Raw genomic sequence first — 17,232 nt, forward strand, 5'->3', positions numbered from 1 at the left:
GACACTTTTAATTACTCTTGCTCGCTGGTCGAAATAATTGATACTGAGCATGATAACGACGTTAAGATTTTGAACATATTTACACGCAAAGGCTACGCATCGTTTGAAGTTTGTGAGCATCGAAATTTAAACAAAGTTTTGGCACCGTCCCTTATCTGTGTAAGGGTTAATAAGCTACATACGCATTACGCGGGAAATAATCACGGTTCATGTTCATCAACCGTATGCAGAAGATAATCATTATTGTAAATGACAAGGGACTAGCAGGCCGAGCTGACGAGGGGCTAGCAGGCTGAGCCTAGTAAGTTCTGTTACTTAACATACGCAATGATCTGACTAATATGTGTTTATGGGCCGCCTGTGGCACATGTAAATGGAAGTTAAATAGACAATAGAAATGTTGAGATGGGTATTAATCAATATGGAGCACCTGATAGCAGTATTACTTTCAGAGACTTATATCATTAACTGTAGATAGGTGAGAGAGATACAGACTGATAACTAAAATATATTTATATGTAGAATACTGCTAGCAAAGACCGTGTTCTTGTATACCGAAGTTCTGCTAGTGTAAGGATTAGCAGTACTATAGCCTGCTGGGCTATCGCGCATTGACTCAACATTTGTTTTGCTTCTCTGCCATATCCAGCAGACCGTCATGTCTGTAGTTTTTTTGATGAACAAAGCTTGTACAAACTGCTTATTATTGTATAGCTATCTTGCTACCGCTATTGTACATCATTTATAGAATTTTTAGATAGATTTTCGGTGAGTCCTCAGTGAATACACCCGGAACACAAAATGGGTAAAGAAGCTAACTTACTAGATGCAGCAAGAACAGGAAATTTACAGGTTTTAAGTAAATATATCACTAAAGCCAAGGCTGGATCCGCTCGAGCTAAACCACATAAGAAGCTGTCATTCTTTGCTTTACACCAACCGGGACATCCCCATCGCAGAAGGTCAACTGGTATGAGCAGGTCTGTAGATTTCTTATTATAAATCATGTCACACTTTTAGTAGATATATTATTATGTCAGGACAAAATTAACCACATCATTTGTTCAGTTAAGTCTCCTAGAAGCTATAGTGGCAAAGATGAGGTCATCTATGTGTGTTTTGTTTATCCGGTTCTTTGCTTGTGGTTACGCTCACTTTAGCCAAGTACTCACTTTGTTCTTAGAAGCTCTGGCTGGCTTGACTGCTGCGATCTAAATGGTGAAACGCCACTACATCTAGCTGCCCTCAACAGTCACAGGTGAGAGCTGTTTCAGTCAGCAGTCACTAATTTTCAACTTCCCCACTAATTCATCAGCTGATCTATTGATATTACTTCAAACTCGCTGCCTTTAGTTTGATTCCGAGAACATTTCAAGTGAGTTTCAGTAGAAATTAATGGAAAGTAACTGTTAGATGCCTAAAGCATGCTGAAAGTAAGCAAATATTGGATGTTGTTATATTGACAATACGAGGTGTCTTATTTATCGGTGGTGTAATCGCAAGCTACTGCACTATTGCTTGCGAGTGGCTGCCCTGAGCTCACTTGACTAGCCGTTGTAGGCTCATAAAATATGCAACTCTCTTCACAGCCTATTGTTTTATCTTGTTGTTATATCGTTTATTTGTCATTACTCGATACATGGTTAGATACATGGTTTAGATGGGTAGTCCCAGCCCATCTGTATTCCAGCACAAGTGGTTTGCCATGCTAATTTTAACCAGGAAACTGTTTTATATTCGTGAGCATCAGTTTCAACAGATACCAGTATCAGACGCGGATGTCAGCTGATGCGTAACAATAATTATTTTGTCTGCGATGAAGGCGTTTTACTCATTTTCAAATCTGTAAACATTCATGGAACTTTCAGAGCTGCGGTGATCTTGCTCATGAATGGCGGAGCACAGGTGAACATTCGAGACAACCAGGGCTGCCTTCCAGTTCATCTGGCAGCATGGACAGGCAATGTCGATATCTGTCAGAGCCTGCTCCACCTGCAGGCTCACACCGAAATCAATGCTCAAGTAGGTTGCCCTTCCCTGTCTTATAAAACTATCTCCTAGCTATTGTTTGAGGCGTCGTATTGTTTATTCGTGATATCGACAACCCAGGTTAGCCGTAGTAGTTAGCGATTGATGGTTTTACTGCTGCCGCTCTGGAATGTCTGCTGACTCATTAGCAGAAGCAGTCATTTGATTTAAAACAAAGCACTCCCTATTTGTAACCTGAGTCAGTCTGTTTTTATTTCTTAATGTGTTATTGAAAGGCAGCGCGGACGCTGGCGCTGACTCTCCTCTGCTATACTAGGCAGTCTTGCTTGCCTTAGAATTCCTTAACAATGTCTATAAGTCAAATAGGCTTATGAATAACAGCTGCATAAGACCACTGAGGCATTACGCAATTATTTCTAACTAACGAGGTAAATAGTTTTTCAATTTATATGCATTATTTTGTACTGTAGATGAAATATCTCACAAGGACATTTGTGATTGTCTTGTAGAATAGAGCAGGTGACACGGCCTTGCACATAGCATCCCAGTACGGACATACAGCCGTAGTGCGACTTCTATTGAAGGTAGTGTGAAAATTACTAATATGAAAAAGGGTAAATGAATTTCCTACGCCATATACGTACTTACAATGGCTGACGTCTGTTTGGTGTTTACTTATTACTGACCTCTTCTTGGTGCGTCATTTGTTTATTACATTATGATTATTTGTGGCATTTGCTTTTATTAATGCCAGGCATCGGACTCGAGCAACTCACTCTCCAACCATCTGCCCTTCTATTTAAAGTTTTACTGCTTTTGTGATTGACAAGTGTGGCAGATGTATCGCGTTAGACTAACTCATCCCTAAATGTTTGGAGATATCAAACAATTGTACTCGTGCTTTGTTTAATGACAGTAACCTGTCAGTAACATTGCATGGTTTTCCGTTCGGTCGCTATGTATGAAAAACAGAATTGCACTGCAGAATTCATGTAGCTGTTGAATAACTTAGCTTTCTGGTATTTTTCATTACAAAGTAATCTACTTGAGAGAGTGGGGGAAACCTTGCTTGTTTAACACAAATGATTTTACCCAATATTGCTCTGCGCTCTGAAGTCAGGTCAGGCTTTATGAACTTCTACCGGTAGTACATGTAATCCGATACCACCTGTACACTGGCTGAGCTAATGATGACTAAGCCGTCAAGCCTTATACAAATTGGTAGGATTAACAGAACCAAAAATAATATCTGTAAAAACACTCTGCTATTCCAGTGATGCACCGTGACAGCATCTCGACGGCGACAATAAACAAACTTATCTATCGGCCAGCAACTGCAACAGGATTGCAATGCTAGCGTGTCTCGACCTGTTCTTTACGCTGGATACCATATCCTTGTCAAGAGAGTGACTCAGATCCAGTGAAAGCCAGAAATCACTTAAATATTCCCATGCAGTTCTATGGAATAAATAGCTCTAAGGTCATAAGACTTTCGAATAGCTCTTTGTCTCGCAGTCGTGTCAGCGGTGGGCTTTCTAAAGTTTTCAAAACTGAAATATGATTCGATCTTAATGGAGTAAGGTGCTGTGTGACGGTAGTACCGCTAGTTCATCAGCTGACACGCGGTCAGCATTGAAGGCTCAGCCACTACCTACTTTTGTACTTTAGCACGGAGCCAATCCGATGATCCGAAATATTAGAGGAGAGTCAAGTTTGGATTTGTCAGCATTTTACGGACGTCTGGAAACCGTCTCTCTTCTCATCAATGAACAACCCGCACTGATGCAACAAATTCAGCATTCACACAGCCCGCTGCATTTGGCTGCCAGAAATGGGCAGAAGGACGTGGTGAGGAAACTCCTGCAGTCAGGTTATAACATCAATGCCCGGGTGAGTGCTTGTTGTCTTGAACACTCATGACTCGAGTGTGAACAGGTGGCATCTCTTTGTTCCTAACGTCTTCTTAAAATAAAAAAATCAACAACAAAACTGCTGGTATGATATGATGATTCTTCGAATCATTATTCCAGAAAATTCTCTCATATTCATAAGAGGGGTCGGGTTACACCTCCCCGTATGAAGAAAGAGTTTTGGACTAGAGTAGCTCCTTGTTAAAGCATAATGATCAATTATTGTTAATGATTTGATTCTTTAGAAGCAGCTGCTATTTTACAGCCTTCAATTTGAGATAAGAAATCTATTGTGACTTATCAGCTATCACCTGCCTTCCAGTGTCGTCTGTCATAACTCATTTGACTCTGTTCCCTTGTTTCTCTCCTGCTATGGTGTCAGCCTAGCTCGGTGCATTACGCGCTATCTTGTCCTGGCTAATCGCAATCATATCGTCACATTCCATGCCCGCTATTCTTCTGCACTCTAATATCTATCCTCACTTTCTTATCACCAATGGTTTCACTGATTCATTTTGTGGTTTTTGTTATGTAAAGCTATTGAGGCGTGCTAAGTGAATAACTGATGCTTGTGTTTGCGAGTATTCTATTACCCAGGGTACTTCTCTAAGGTCACTAGTATAATTATATTCGTCTTGATGAGTCATCTATGTGTCAAGTTTTTTTCTTAAATGTGATGTCTGCTATGATTTGTAGACGATGTCTGGCTCAGCGCTGCACGAGGCAGCAACCTACGGCAAAGTAGCCATCATGAAACAGCTTGTTCAATCAGGTGCGGCTTTTAATATCGTGTTATTCAAATTGGTACGCAGTTTGTTAGTTTTGATACGAAATTGTAAAGACCAACTGACAGAAATCATCCATTGTGGGCTGTATTAATTTTAATAAATTAACCATAGCTTGTGACTGTGACGCTTTGAGCGAATGTCATGCTATACACAGCAATTCTTTTTTGTAAAGCCAAGTGTCAGCGCAGCGTAATGAATTTATTGATTACTGATCGCTTATCGATGATTAATGCTATTGAATTACACGATGAAGCACTCAATTGAATACGAGACTTTCTAAGCTCCCATCTGATGATTCAACTTTCAAATGATCTGTTTATTTTGATAGGAATTGACAAGAGCATTAAAGACAACAACAACCAAACGGCTGAGGAGATGCTGGAGGGACATGGAAGCGTGATGTCCAAGAGTCTACTAGCTGCCATCCGAGGTGAATAGCTATGTCTTAATTCTGCTGGTCACTACACTCTCATTTATCTCCGACTTGCCCGGTTAAATCTGTCAAGTCAAGCAAGACCACCACTTTGAAATAGTGCGGAGAAGATACGGTATAGATTATAGCTAGCACATCTTTTGATGAGCGGTGTAAGCGGAGAATGGTGTCCCGAAAAGATCAGTGTTTGTATTCATAACCATAATAGCTCGGGCTTTGCATCGCCTTCTCACAATTCAGGCCTGTCTCCAGGCTACAATCGCCTTGGAGAGATTGGCACCTGCTTCGTTTTTAGAAATGGCTCCCTCGGTCACAAAGAAGAGGGAGTCACGCAAGCCAAGTACATTATGCTAATGATTGATAGAAAAATGAGGAAAGCATGAGTTGATTTGGTTGAAAGTCCAGTAAATACATTCTGGGAGCCTTTGGCCCTGTCTGCAGCTGCTCAAACAATCAGTCAGACATCAAATACTAGCAGACTTTAGCCTTCATCCTTTTTCATTTTCAAGTCGTGCATTCTCCTCGTTTCAAGTATGAAATCTACTCAATTAGTTCAAGCAAAAAGCTCTGTTCTTCTGAGGGTCTTTCTGAATGACAGCTTACTGGCGAGGAACCCATGTAAATCGCTTTCCGTTGCCTGAGAGTCATCAAGCTTTTAAACTTAGATAATTTTCAGGAGTTGTTGTTATGTGAACTGTGGACTGATCTTGTGTCTGGTAGTTTATGTGAACAAAACACTCTCTCTATTGTGGATGTTTTATCTTTCATCAGGTGAAGAGAATCTTTATCACTCTCTTAACGATACAGCATCTAACCAGACATCTAACCAGACGCTGCCATCTGGCACCAACAACCGATACCGACTCTGCAAGCACGGCAAGATTATTAGAGGTCTGTGCTTAGATAAAGTTTTAGAATGCAAGTTAAGCACTTTCAGTTTGATATGATCTCAGTAAAACAAACAATCTTTATGTAAGCATGTGTAAACCATCTTGCGTATCATTATAATACTCCTGCTATAAACTCCCGACTTTTTTGAATGATTGAAATGTTAAAACAGTTAAAATGTTTTAACTTTTTTAACAGTGTTAGTAACAGTTGAATATTGTCTCATAATATAGGTATATAATATATATTATATATAATATACATACTATATATAATATATATACTATACATATTATGTATATAATATATATTATATACATAATATATATTATATATATTACGTATATAATATATATTCTATAATACATATTATATAATATATATATTACGTATATATTATATATTCTATAATACATATTATATAATATATATATTATGTATATAATATATATTCTATAATACATATTATATAATATATATATATATGAGACAATACTAAATATATAGATGTAAGTGCGCGCACAATTATATGTGCGTGTGTGTAGCTCAGTATGATAAATAGATCTATATATTTTGTCATTGATTTATTAGCTATATATTATATATTGATATATTATCTCTATTAATCGTTATTTAGTAACTCCTAGTTTATTCACTAGTATACAGACATACTGTTAATGTTGTTGTTGTTGTGACTGCCGAGCACATTCCTTTCTGATTATTGTCTTGTTTGTCATTAGAGGCTTATCCAGTGACTCTGTTAGATTTATCAAAGTCCTGCTGCTTGCTGTGATCTGTCACGAACAGGCAATATTGTATCACCGAGTTTAACTGATATACGCGGACCTTCGCCTGTTTTGCTCTTCGACTGGCCACCAACTTAGGCTCTTTTTTGTAGAGGACACTAAACACCCGAGAACTAGAGAAAGGTCGTCATCAGGTCAGACATCAGGAAGTGGTTCTTCACCTCCTATGTCGCCCCCACCAGCGCTACCCGGTAGGTTCTGCGCTACTTTTCCCTATCGACATTCACATTAAACACAACTAGTTCTTGTACCCTTTGTCAAAAATGTGATTTAGCGACAAACACGATGCCTAACTCTCTCTTTCATAGATGAAAGCAACCAGCTGTTCAGGCATCATAGCGAATGGATAGATCAAAGGTCACATCAGCTGTCTTCTGATAAGCATTCACCAGTTGCCATAACAACGAATTCATCTCAGCCATCCAGCCACGGTATGTCTATAAACTTCAATAAGGCTGATGCTTGAAAGCTCAGAGAATTAAACATACATCGTGACTCTCCTGCCACTGTATACAAGCTTTGGGTTTGTGAACCTATTCAAACAGACAAATAGCGATAATAAGTCATTCATTTCTATTGTTTTAATTCATGCAGATTGCGCTAATGACAATCTCCAATGGCGCTCCATGAATGGTCACCATGGGCACTCAGGGCAACCATCAGCCACTCTTCATACCCAACATTCCAAAACTGGTCAGTGTAACACGATATCTCCATCCTTATTGGCAGTAGCTACTTCCTTCGTGTGTGCTAGCTAGCGACGCTTGTTTTTAATCGTGGTAAAAATCATGCAGCAATCTTCACTCAACCGTCTCACCCTATCAGTACTAGAGCTATAAAATTGATATTTAATCTGTCAAATTCGTAAACAGCAATTATATGTTTGCCTGACAGTTTGTTTGAGTGTTTCGACACGCTTGCACAATATTCTCTTTGTCGTGTCTACATGACATAGCTGCAAGGCTATCAATTGGCACTTATTCTCTTTCCTTACAGAGTTATCGTATGGCAGACACATGTCCTGTTCAGCCCACATGCCTAATACATGCAAGCATTCTGATGTTCACTCAAATTGTTCAGGTTGGTGTGTTTGCTTCAGCTGGGCATCCCTGCCCGTTTATTTCAAAGAAAGTGCGTCAACCATCTTGTGTCACCAACTCTATGCCCAATTGATTATAGGCATTTCTTAGCATCATGCTGACATATTAAGTCTAATGTGATGTTCAACCATGTGATCATAGCTATTACTCATCCTTTCCCTATGCTCTTTGTCACTCATGTTGAACATGTCTAGGTTTGTGTTTCGTATAAAACCAAAAGTTTTAAAACTTCCTTACTGATGGGACCATCCAAGCTTATCATCACTATTCAATGTTTTGACAGCTGAATCACATGATCTGTTGCTCGTTTGACTCACAGAGTAAAAATGAACAAAGTGACGAATTACTTATTGTAGGTCAGAAATGTCCAGAGCGATCACGGCATAAATCTGCCTCAGCCGCAACCTCGGACTATATAAAACTCTCAGAAACAACTACATTTTCAGTAAAAAATACTCATATTTACAACCAAATAGTAGCGCCTACATGTGATCACGATTATGACAAGATGGAAAGTACATCGAGCCTTAGTGACACTCCGATATATGACAGTCTGCCACAGCCCTGCCCTGTTGTCAGTCGCTCACACTTAATGGAGTCTCAACTAGACTTACATTCAGTTTCTCCTTCTTTCTACTCGTCAGCGAATGCTAGGTGAGTCACTCGGTGAACATATGTAGCGGTTTATCACATTAAAACACTTCATTGCTCTGGAAATATAGGTCTCATCTGTGCGGAGAGGAATTTCTGCAAATTTAATTTTACAATACCATTGTCGTGTGCATCGACAGCCATGATGACTAAACATAATTGACTTTCTCATGTTGTAGGAATGGTGTCGAGATTTTAGCTTATTTACAAAATATACATTGTATTAGCAAATAAAGAAAGTCTTGATATATTTACATATCCAGTTATTTTTCTTTCAACAGTTCGGTAGATGTATTCTCAGACAGAAGTGAGGACTCTATATATAACAGTCAAGGCAGTCTCTCTCAAGGTACATTTCTTATCCCTGTTTCAGTTCATTTACAAATTTATTGCCAATCAATAGCTTGTCTTATGTGAATATTGATATCTTTATCTGTCTGTCCTTCAGAGGGAACTGGTACTTGTAAGAGAAGAGGCCTTGGACATATCTATGTAAATTTATCAACTTACCGTAGCACGCCAGACCTCTTACAATTGGATGCCTTGGTGAGTACAACTTACCCCCATCATTAAACCTTAGCATGAGCTCTCTGCACCACAGGCTCATTGAAAGTACAACTTACCCCCATCATTAGACCTTAGCATGAGCTCTCTGCTTCGCAGGCTCATTGAAAGTACAACTTACCCCCATCATTAGACCTTAGCATGAGCTCTCTGCACCACAGGCTCATTGAAAGTACAACTTACCCCCATCATTAGACCTTAGCATGAGCTCTCTGCACCACAGGCTCATTGAAAGTACAACTTACCCCCATCATTAGACCTTAGCATGAGCTCTCTGCACCACAGGCTCATTGAAGTTTTATGATTAGCTCTAGCGCTATGGCTGCCTCATTTCTAATGATAATCACTAATGCTTCATTAAACAAACTATCTTGTCATTTATAAACAGTTCGCTCACCTTTTGTCTGCTATTACAGATTTACATATCCATAAACCTTAGTCAAAGGTTTATGTTACTTGTGTGAAGGTATGTTTGAAGATCGTTTTGTGTTATTGTTAGAAACCTCCCCAGAAACCCCCTAGAACGCTTGATCAGGATGATCAGTCCTGTAACTCGGCGGACTATGTGGGTGTTGAGATTGACTCGGCATACCTGTCGCGGAGCCAGGTTGTCCTCAGCTCAAATGTAAGTCACTCTCGTCAGACGTTTGTTGATTTGGTAGAGCTCAACTCTATTATTTATTGGAGAAGATCGTCTTTTATTGTAATAAGAAATGAATGTTCAGTAGGAACCTGCATTGTATGTCCCTGTAAAAACCTTACTTATGTTATCCGCTTTGGCATGGCTCTTATCAAATATAATGTATGAGCTAAAACATGGTCATATCACAACTCATTTCAACGCTACTTATGTATATCTGGTTCTAATTGTCTTGCAGTCAAGTCAGCAGCCGTTCATGCTTCCACCATTTGCCTCATTAGCCGAAGCGGAAAGTCGTAATGACGTGAATGCTCATGCCTATGAGAATATGCCTGCAGTGGTAGAATCTCAGTCTGTCAAGTGCAAGTCACCCCCCAAGGTGAGTTAAATATCACCTCTATAGATCCCAGCTAATGATAGTTTAACCATCATCGAGTCTATATGCAGTGACTCGGGCATATGCTCTACTATCTCTTCTAGTCTTGTCGGCTCATAGTTTCTTACAAAGTTTCGCACAGCCACTATTTGCTCTGCACTGGCTCCAATTTCTTTAGCGATTTGGTTCATGGATATTTTGCCTAGAATAGTAAAATTGCCATTTTAGAAATGGTATTGTTTAACAGTTGTTTTTGCTATGTGAAAGCTGATAGCTGCGGTATGGAATACTAGGTCATACTTCAGCGTGTGTCGAACTTCTTAAAGCTCAAAGTTTCATACTCTTGTCCATGTTCAATGGTAAAAACTAGTTTATGATACCATGAATAAGTTTACATATAGCTGTCGTAAGTAACAGCAATGTAAGTAACAGCAATGATGAAATTTTCACAACCAAACAGTCAAAGTTGAAGCCGATTTCTCGAGCATTTAAACTTGTAAGCCTAATTTTCAACTTACCTTCACTCATGTAGTCATCGACGATAACCTTGTAGGCTTGCCCTGCCGGAATTTCTTTAGTTTTAGAGATAGTAGGGATGCTCAGTCCTTTTAAGAACATTTCAACTATTTCTGGGTCTAGCTCCTTTACCTCCCCGTACAACTGCCTTGCCAGCGCTCTTAGGCTCTGCATTTCAACAAGAAACTTGTTAGCTCACATGATGAGTTTATCATGTTTATGATGACGCGCAGCAGTCTGATAATTCTTCAAATTCTACCTGTAAATTTAGCTCTGGTTGTTCATGTTGCGTCTTAGTATCGGGTGACTCTACTTTATATCCCATTTGGCTCAGAACTGGAGCTATTTCTTTGAGAAAATGAGTGGCTGCTTTGGCAAAGATGTCTTCATTAGGTGTATGTAGTCCTCTGTAAGCAAAGTGGAAAAGAGTGAATAGTCGTAAGACAGAAGCAAAATCAGCCGTTTCTCGCATCAACTTTTATCATCTGATATTGGATATTCTCAGTCTTCTTGGCTCTATCAGTAAGCGGAGTTGTCTTACCTATAAGGTGAGGACACAACTTCAGCAACGTGTAGTCTTGTGTTGGAAACAGTTGGTATGACGCTGGGGCGCTGTGCTGACTGATTCTTCTCTGCAATGTCATATTAGCCAGAATTTTAGTATTCTAAACATTCTTTGATTTTCATGATAGTGACATACACCTATAGGTTGTTTTACACTTACACGTGCCTCAACCAATGACAGCGGTTTTACACCTACCTCGGCCGATGACAATTTGTTACACCTAAATTGGCCAATGACAACCGTTTTACACCTATTTTGTCCACTGACGGCAGCTTTGCACCTACCTTGGCAAATGATGACTGTTTTACATGTACCTTGGCCAATGACAACCATTTTCACCTACCTAGTCCAATGACAACCATTTTACATCTGCTGTTGCCAATGTTGCCTAACTGTTTTACACCTACCTTGGCCAATGATGACTGTTTTAAGCCTACTTTGTCCAATGATAGCAGCTTTGCACCTACCTGGACCAATGACGACTGTTTTAAGCCTACTTTGTCCAATGATAGCAACTTTGCACCTACCTGGGCCAATGACGACTGTTTTGCACCTACCTTGGCCAATGGCTACTATTTTATCATCAGCACTGTTTTTAGCGTTTGTCTCCTCTTGCTTACATTGCTGCAATTCTTTCTGGAGTGATTTAATGACCTTTTTATAATTGCGTATTAGTCTTTCCTCCAGCTGTTTAAACTCTGTCTGTGTTTGTGCATTGACCTGCAAAGTGTTACAAATACACTGTTATAGCCTGTTGCAATCTGCACACGTTGTGCCTGTTGAGACATAAAATATTGCAAGTTTAGGTCATTTTTATGCTGTCATTGCTTAAGTATTGTTTATGTATATCAAAACAAGCCATCAAATTAGCTTACTAGTTTTTTGTGCAAATGCGGAGTTGTGTCTCCATTATTCAATGCATCAAATCGCTTCTGGGCTGGCAGAGACATACGGTTCCTTAATGGCTGGGCAAGCAAAACTTCGACTATATTTCTCTCAGTCAAATCTATTCTAAAAGGAAATTATTCACAAAGTTCAAAGGTCAATTGATGTTTGAGTTAGCTAAACAGGGAGGTATGACATCATACGATTAATCTTACATATCTGTGTTCACCCCTCTGTCTATCTTCAATTCTTGCTTGCTGCTGGCAAATACTGGAGGCTGGCTTTGTATGGCGAGCTTATTGGTGCTGATGTGCATCAATGATTTGCTTCTGCAATCAGACAAATGCCTAATTCAACTGCCAAAAGCCCGTTGATGGGCCGTCTTCGCTTAGTTTATTTTTGAGATTTTAATGTTTTAACATGTTGAACCCTTACGGCTGTTGGCAAAACTGAGGCAACTAAAAGTCTTACTTGATGGCTGGCTTTACAACGATGTCATTCCTTGGTTCCTTAGGTATGAAGCCATCCTCCATGGCGAGACCTACTTTCGGTTTGAATGCTTTCAACTCTTTTAACTTGTTTATGTCTGCTTCGGTAAACAAATCTCCAGGCTTCCCTACAATACCTCTCATCTGTTACTCGAATCATTTATCATTCCCTTGCCACACACCCAACCTTCAGTCATGTACCTGGACATTGACATAGATTGTGAGGATCATTTCTTTGAATTAGTTGTATCAAGTCATAAAAAATTAGGCTACATTGCTTACTTATTTTATATTGGCATCAAATTTGAAGTTGTTTGCTCCTTTCTACCCTAACGTGTAGGAGTAGTGTTCTTAAGAAGCTCTATTATTTGCAAGTGCCATGGTGAGTGAAAAAAGTCCGCAAAGGACATTTCGGTAGATTTTCCTGTAGCAGAAAATAAAAAGGGTGTTTTTCCCCATCAACTGTTGTAAGTTTATCTGTATTTCATTCCTTTACGTAACAATCCCCTCATGGTGTTTTAGAGAGAGTTTTCAAGTGATTTATGGTTATTGCTACACAATGCTTGCGTGTATAGCTATTGATTATGTTTCCACTGACTCAATAACTCCTTGCAGTTTGAAACTAGCTTACACAGCTGAAGATGTATTTAGTATCCCTAACACGAATTAACATTTTCCATGATCTACTGACGCTGGCATATCTTTAGATACACCTTGTGCTCCCTTCGACAACCTGAAGAGCTTTTATTTTTCACCATTCATCACTCCCTGTTGGCTGTACTTACCCGTACTTAGTCATGGTGAATACACTGTTATTTACCTGTGCCTGGGGGTCGGGCAATTGACCTCTTTATTCTTTTCTCTAGCAGGCTACAAACAACATTCAAATGTTTTAATTTTAATCCTTTGAAGAGGATTAAACTAGAATGGCTTTTTTAGTGAAATGTTAAAGAATGCCGGTGTATTACCTTGGTTCTTCTTTGAATGGGGTTTGTCGCCAAAATCTTCTTATGGCATCTTCACCTAAAGACATGCTTTTTGGGACTTGTGGTTGGTGTGGTAGGTGTGGTTGTAGGTAATCCATGAGTGGGCGGCTCTGTGTTACTGGAAACTTGACCGATGCCGATAATTTTAACTTTGCTCGAAGCTCTCCATTTTCTCTCAATAATTTATCCTTTTCTGTTTCCAATGTTACATCTATATGATCTTTTTGCCTTGCTTCCTTCTTTCTTATCGCCTTAGCTGTTTCGCTTTCATAAATGAGGTAGCTCAAAAAGGAAAGAAATGAAATGCCCAAAATAGTTCCTAGTATGATCACTATACTGCAGCAAGACTCTTGGCTAATATTCCTATTGGTTGAATCATGTATTTCTGTATCATTTAGGGAGTTGTCTACTATTGCAGTTAGTCCTATTTTCATTATGTCGTATTGTAAAACCTGGTTAGAATGAGCTCTTGGCAATTCCTCTATAAGCTCGGTTACTGCATTGGCCTCTAAGTATGTGCCATCAAGTAGGACCGCAAAACTGGTCTCAATGCTTTGATTTTCTGTCTGCCGCTTTCTCCTACCAGATTCATGGTGTCTGAGCAAGTCAATAACAAGCACCTCAATGTTATCTGAAGTAATGTTTAGTTGCAGTAATGGATTGGGTAGTGGAGCGGAGAGAGTTGGCAAGGTTCTCGATGAAATATTCGGAGAACTTTTAGTGTTAGGCGATCTCGTGGTTGTACCAGCAGCCCTGTTAGTAAGAATGCCTGTGATGGTTACAAGACTAGCAACTGTCGGGGTCGCGTCTGGTGCAGCCGCAATGGATTTTCCAGCTGCTTGTTTGATTACGGGTGTTTGCTGCCGACTCCCACTCATCGCTGACTTCATAGAGTAGGCACGAGCAGCCAGTACTAATTTCTCCAGCTTGTTGCGTAAGTCTATTCTAAATTCTACAGATAGATAATTGGTCGTCTCGGGAATTGCAAGAATAATTGAAGAGAGACTAGTTGCCCCAGATCGTTTACTTGCGCTGTTGGATTGTCTTTTGCTTATACTACGGTTTTTTGAGATTAGTAACCCCGTCTCATTGGCCATACGTATGCCCTGTACAGGCAATAGGTGAAAATGGCTGATGCGTAAATGTAGAGGCTTACGGAAAGTGGATTCATTGTCCGTATTTCTGGGTCGTCCTTCGAAAACTTTAACAGAGTCACTCGCGGTTTCCATGGTGCGCTTGACAGTTCTTGACTTGATGCCGCCATCTTTAATAGTATTACTAGCAAAAAAGCTTGTAGCAGTTTCATTTCTATTTCTTGACACGCCTCTGCTGTAAGCTGTGATACTATATAATAGGAACACTAGTACTTTAATGCCAATGTTCATGCCTAGTAGTTTTACGTTTGACACAACGTCACGACGCATTGCTACTCAATCATGTAAAATTTAGTCAGATACCTGCAATGGTTGTTTATTTATTTTCTTATAGGAAATGCAATTAGAAAATTGAAAATGTCGCATGTGGAACATTCTTTAATAAGATAAATTTCGAGACTAAATTGGTCAAAGTTAGTCAGGTTGCTGATTCACCTTGACATTCCATTTATTTTAGGCTATGCCGAGGAAGTCAAAATCCAAGGACAGTACCCACAAATCTTTGCGTAATAATAATAATTATGAGAATACTATAGATGATGTAAGCATTACAGGGTTCTCAGTCTACACCTGCAGTTCAGTTGCTACTGCCGAGGAAGAAGAGAATCGATAAAGCACGTCTCCGATACTAACATTTTTTCATATAGCAGTTTCCTCTCTAGTTCGCTTTAATCATACCATTACTATGAATGCTATATATTTGTATACTCGATACATTGGCTGTTGCTTATAATCAAATATGTTCTATGCAGGTTTTACATAGCAATGTTTTACATCTGATATATCAAATGATTTTACACATTTTCTCAGACTACTGCAGTGTGGAGTCTGGGAGCTTAGCTGCCAGTCACAGTTAACTTTGTTTTACTGGAGTTTTTGTTGTTTAAAACACAAAATATTGTGTGATCTAATTGTATAGCCAGGGTGAGTTAGGAAGGCCAAATGGTACGGCATCCATATTAAATTCAGTTAATTTACAGTTTATAAAAATGCAATATTTTCAGTGACTTGTACCAAATATTTGTAAACTGTGTTCTTAAAGTTTTACAGTTTTATTCTAGTATGAGTTGGGAATTACTATAGTATAAGGTAGTTATTGTTATTTCATCTCTTCCTCATTTTAAAAATGTCATCTTTGCCTTCAAAGATAAATAATATGTTTCCTTTTTTATTTCACTGTTTCTTTTAATTTTTTGTCTTTGTAACAAGTAATAAACCGTGAAAGTATTCTTTAAACAAGTGCATAATCGGGTTATGTTTAATGTGCAATCAAAGTTGTCCGCTCCTGATTAGTTTAGCTGACCAGGTTTTTCAAGACCAATTATTAAAAAACCAATATCACCATAAATTAGGAATTGTGCACTCTCTGATAAAAACATTGTTATGGACACGACATGTTAAATGCTTTGGGTGATAAGGTGCGATAGCAAGTTAAGTAAAAAAACTTCAGATGCAATGTGACAGCATAATTTGTAGCTAAAATCTTGGAACATACCTGTATGACTAAACCAAAAAGATCATAAATTCAAATTAGCTTAGGCTATAAGACTCTTGCAACAATTAAACCCGTGCCTAGATACTAACTTCAGACAGTAGCTTGGTGTGAACATCTTAGCAACAGCAAAGCGTCAGTCTTACTAGAGCTGACTTCTAACGACTAGAGTTAAATATTTCCTCTATAGATTACTGCAAGAGACAGTTTTACTATAGTTGAGTTTATATGCAGTGACTCGGGCATATGCTCTACTATCTCTTCTAGTCTTGTCGGTTCATGGTTTCTCACAAAGTTTCGCACAGCCACTATTTGCTCTGCGTTGGCTCCAACCTCTTTGACAATTCGGTTCATGGATATTTGACCTGTAACCAGAGAGTTGGAAAGCTGTGAGTTATAATTTCAATAGTGTTCACTGTTTTAATTTATCTATTAGATAAAAAGTCTATTGACCTCACGCTCCAATTACCCAGCGCTTGCAGTATACTAGGAGTTGTCTGCTCTCATTTTAAGTTGAAAGTAAATATTTTGTTCATTTATAATCTGAAAGTTTTTTATTGTCATTAAAAATTTTGGGTTGTTACACAAACTATTCACACAAGTACAGTATTGTCTGCATGTAATTGTCTACTCATGTATAAAACAATTTATGCTACTTTTACTAGCGAGTCAAATTGGATTTGTTGACTGACCTCAAGCTACAGATCCCATCACTTAATTTTCAACTTACCTCCACTCATGTAGTCATCTATAATAGCTTGGTAAACTTGCGCTGTTGAAATGTCCTTAGCTCTAGAGATAGTAGAGGTGCTTAGACCTTGTAGAAACATTTTAACTGTTTTTGAGTCTGGCTCCTTTACCTCCCCGTACAACTGCCTTGCCAGCTCTTTTAAATTCTGTATTTCAACAAGAAATTTTTTAGCTCATCTGATAAGCAAGAAGACTTGTTTCTTTCATAAAAACCTCACACAGTATTTAAGGTATTACCTTTACATTTAGCT

The 17,232-nt window shown here is 38.9% G+C and overlaps 1 protein-coding gene across 2 annotated transcripts; it reads left to right on the forward strand.

Annotated features, from left to right (window-relative positions):
• Positions 1–249: 249 nt before the first annotated feature.
• Positions 250–15,915, forward strand: LOC137410488 (uncharacterized). Of its 2 annotated transcripts, none has more exons than XM_068095912.1 (19): positions 250–301; positions 749–980; positions 1,184–1,258; positions 1,869–2,022; positions 2,499–2,573; positions 3,658–3,879; positions 4,596–4,671; positions 5,016–5,117; positions 5,892–6,011; positions 6,907–7,005; positions 7,123–7,245; positions 7,409–7,507; positions 7,811–7,894; positions 8,271–8,568; positions 8,847–8,914; positions 9,014–9,111; positions 9,629–9,754; positions 10,008–10,148; positions 15,197–15,915. In XM_068095912.1, exons 2-19 carry the CDS (start codon positions 802–804, stop codon positions 15,350–15,352), a joined length of 2,295 nt encoding a protein of 764 aa, XP_067952013.1. In that variant the 5' UTR covers positions 250–301; positions 749–801; the 3' UTR covers positions 15,353–15,915. The 2 variants fall into 2 exon arrangements, with proteins under 2 accessions (XP_067952013.1, XP_067952012.1); XM_068095911.1 differs by having other exon boundaries at positions 251–301; positions 758–980.
• Positions 15,916–17,232: the final 1,317 nt, after the last annotated feature.

This window comes from Watersipora subatra, chromosome 1, assembly GCF_963576615.1.
Source record: "Watersipora subatra chromosome 1, tzWatSuba1.1, whole genome shotgun sequence".
Classification (NCBI taxonomy): Eukaryota; Metazoa; Bryozoa; class Gymnolaemata; order Cheilostomatida; family Watersiporidae; genus Watersipora; species Watersipora subatra.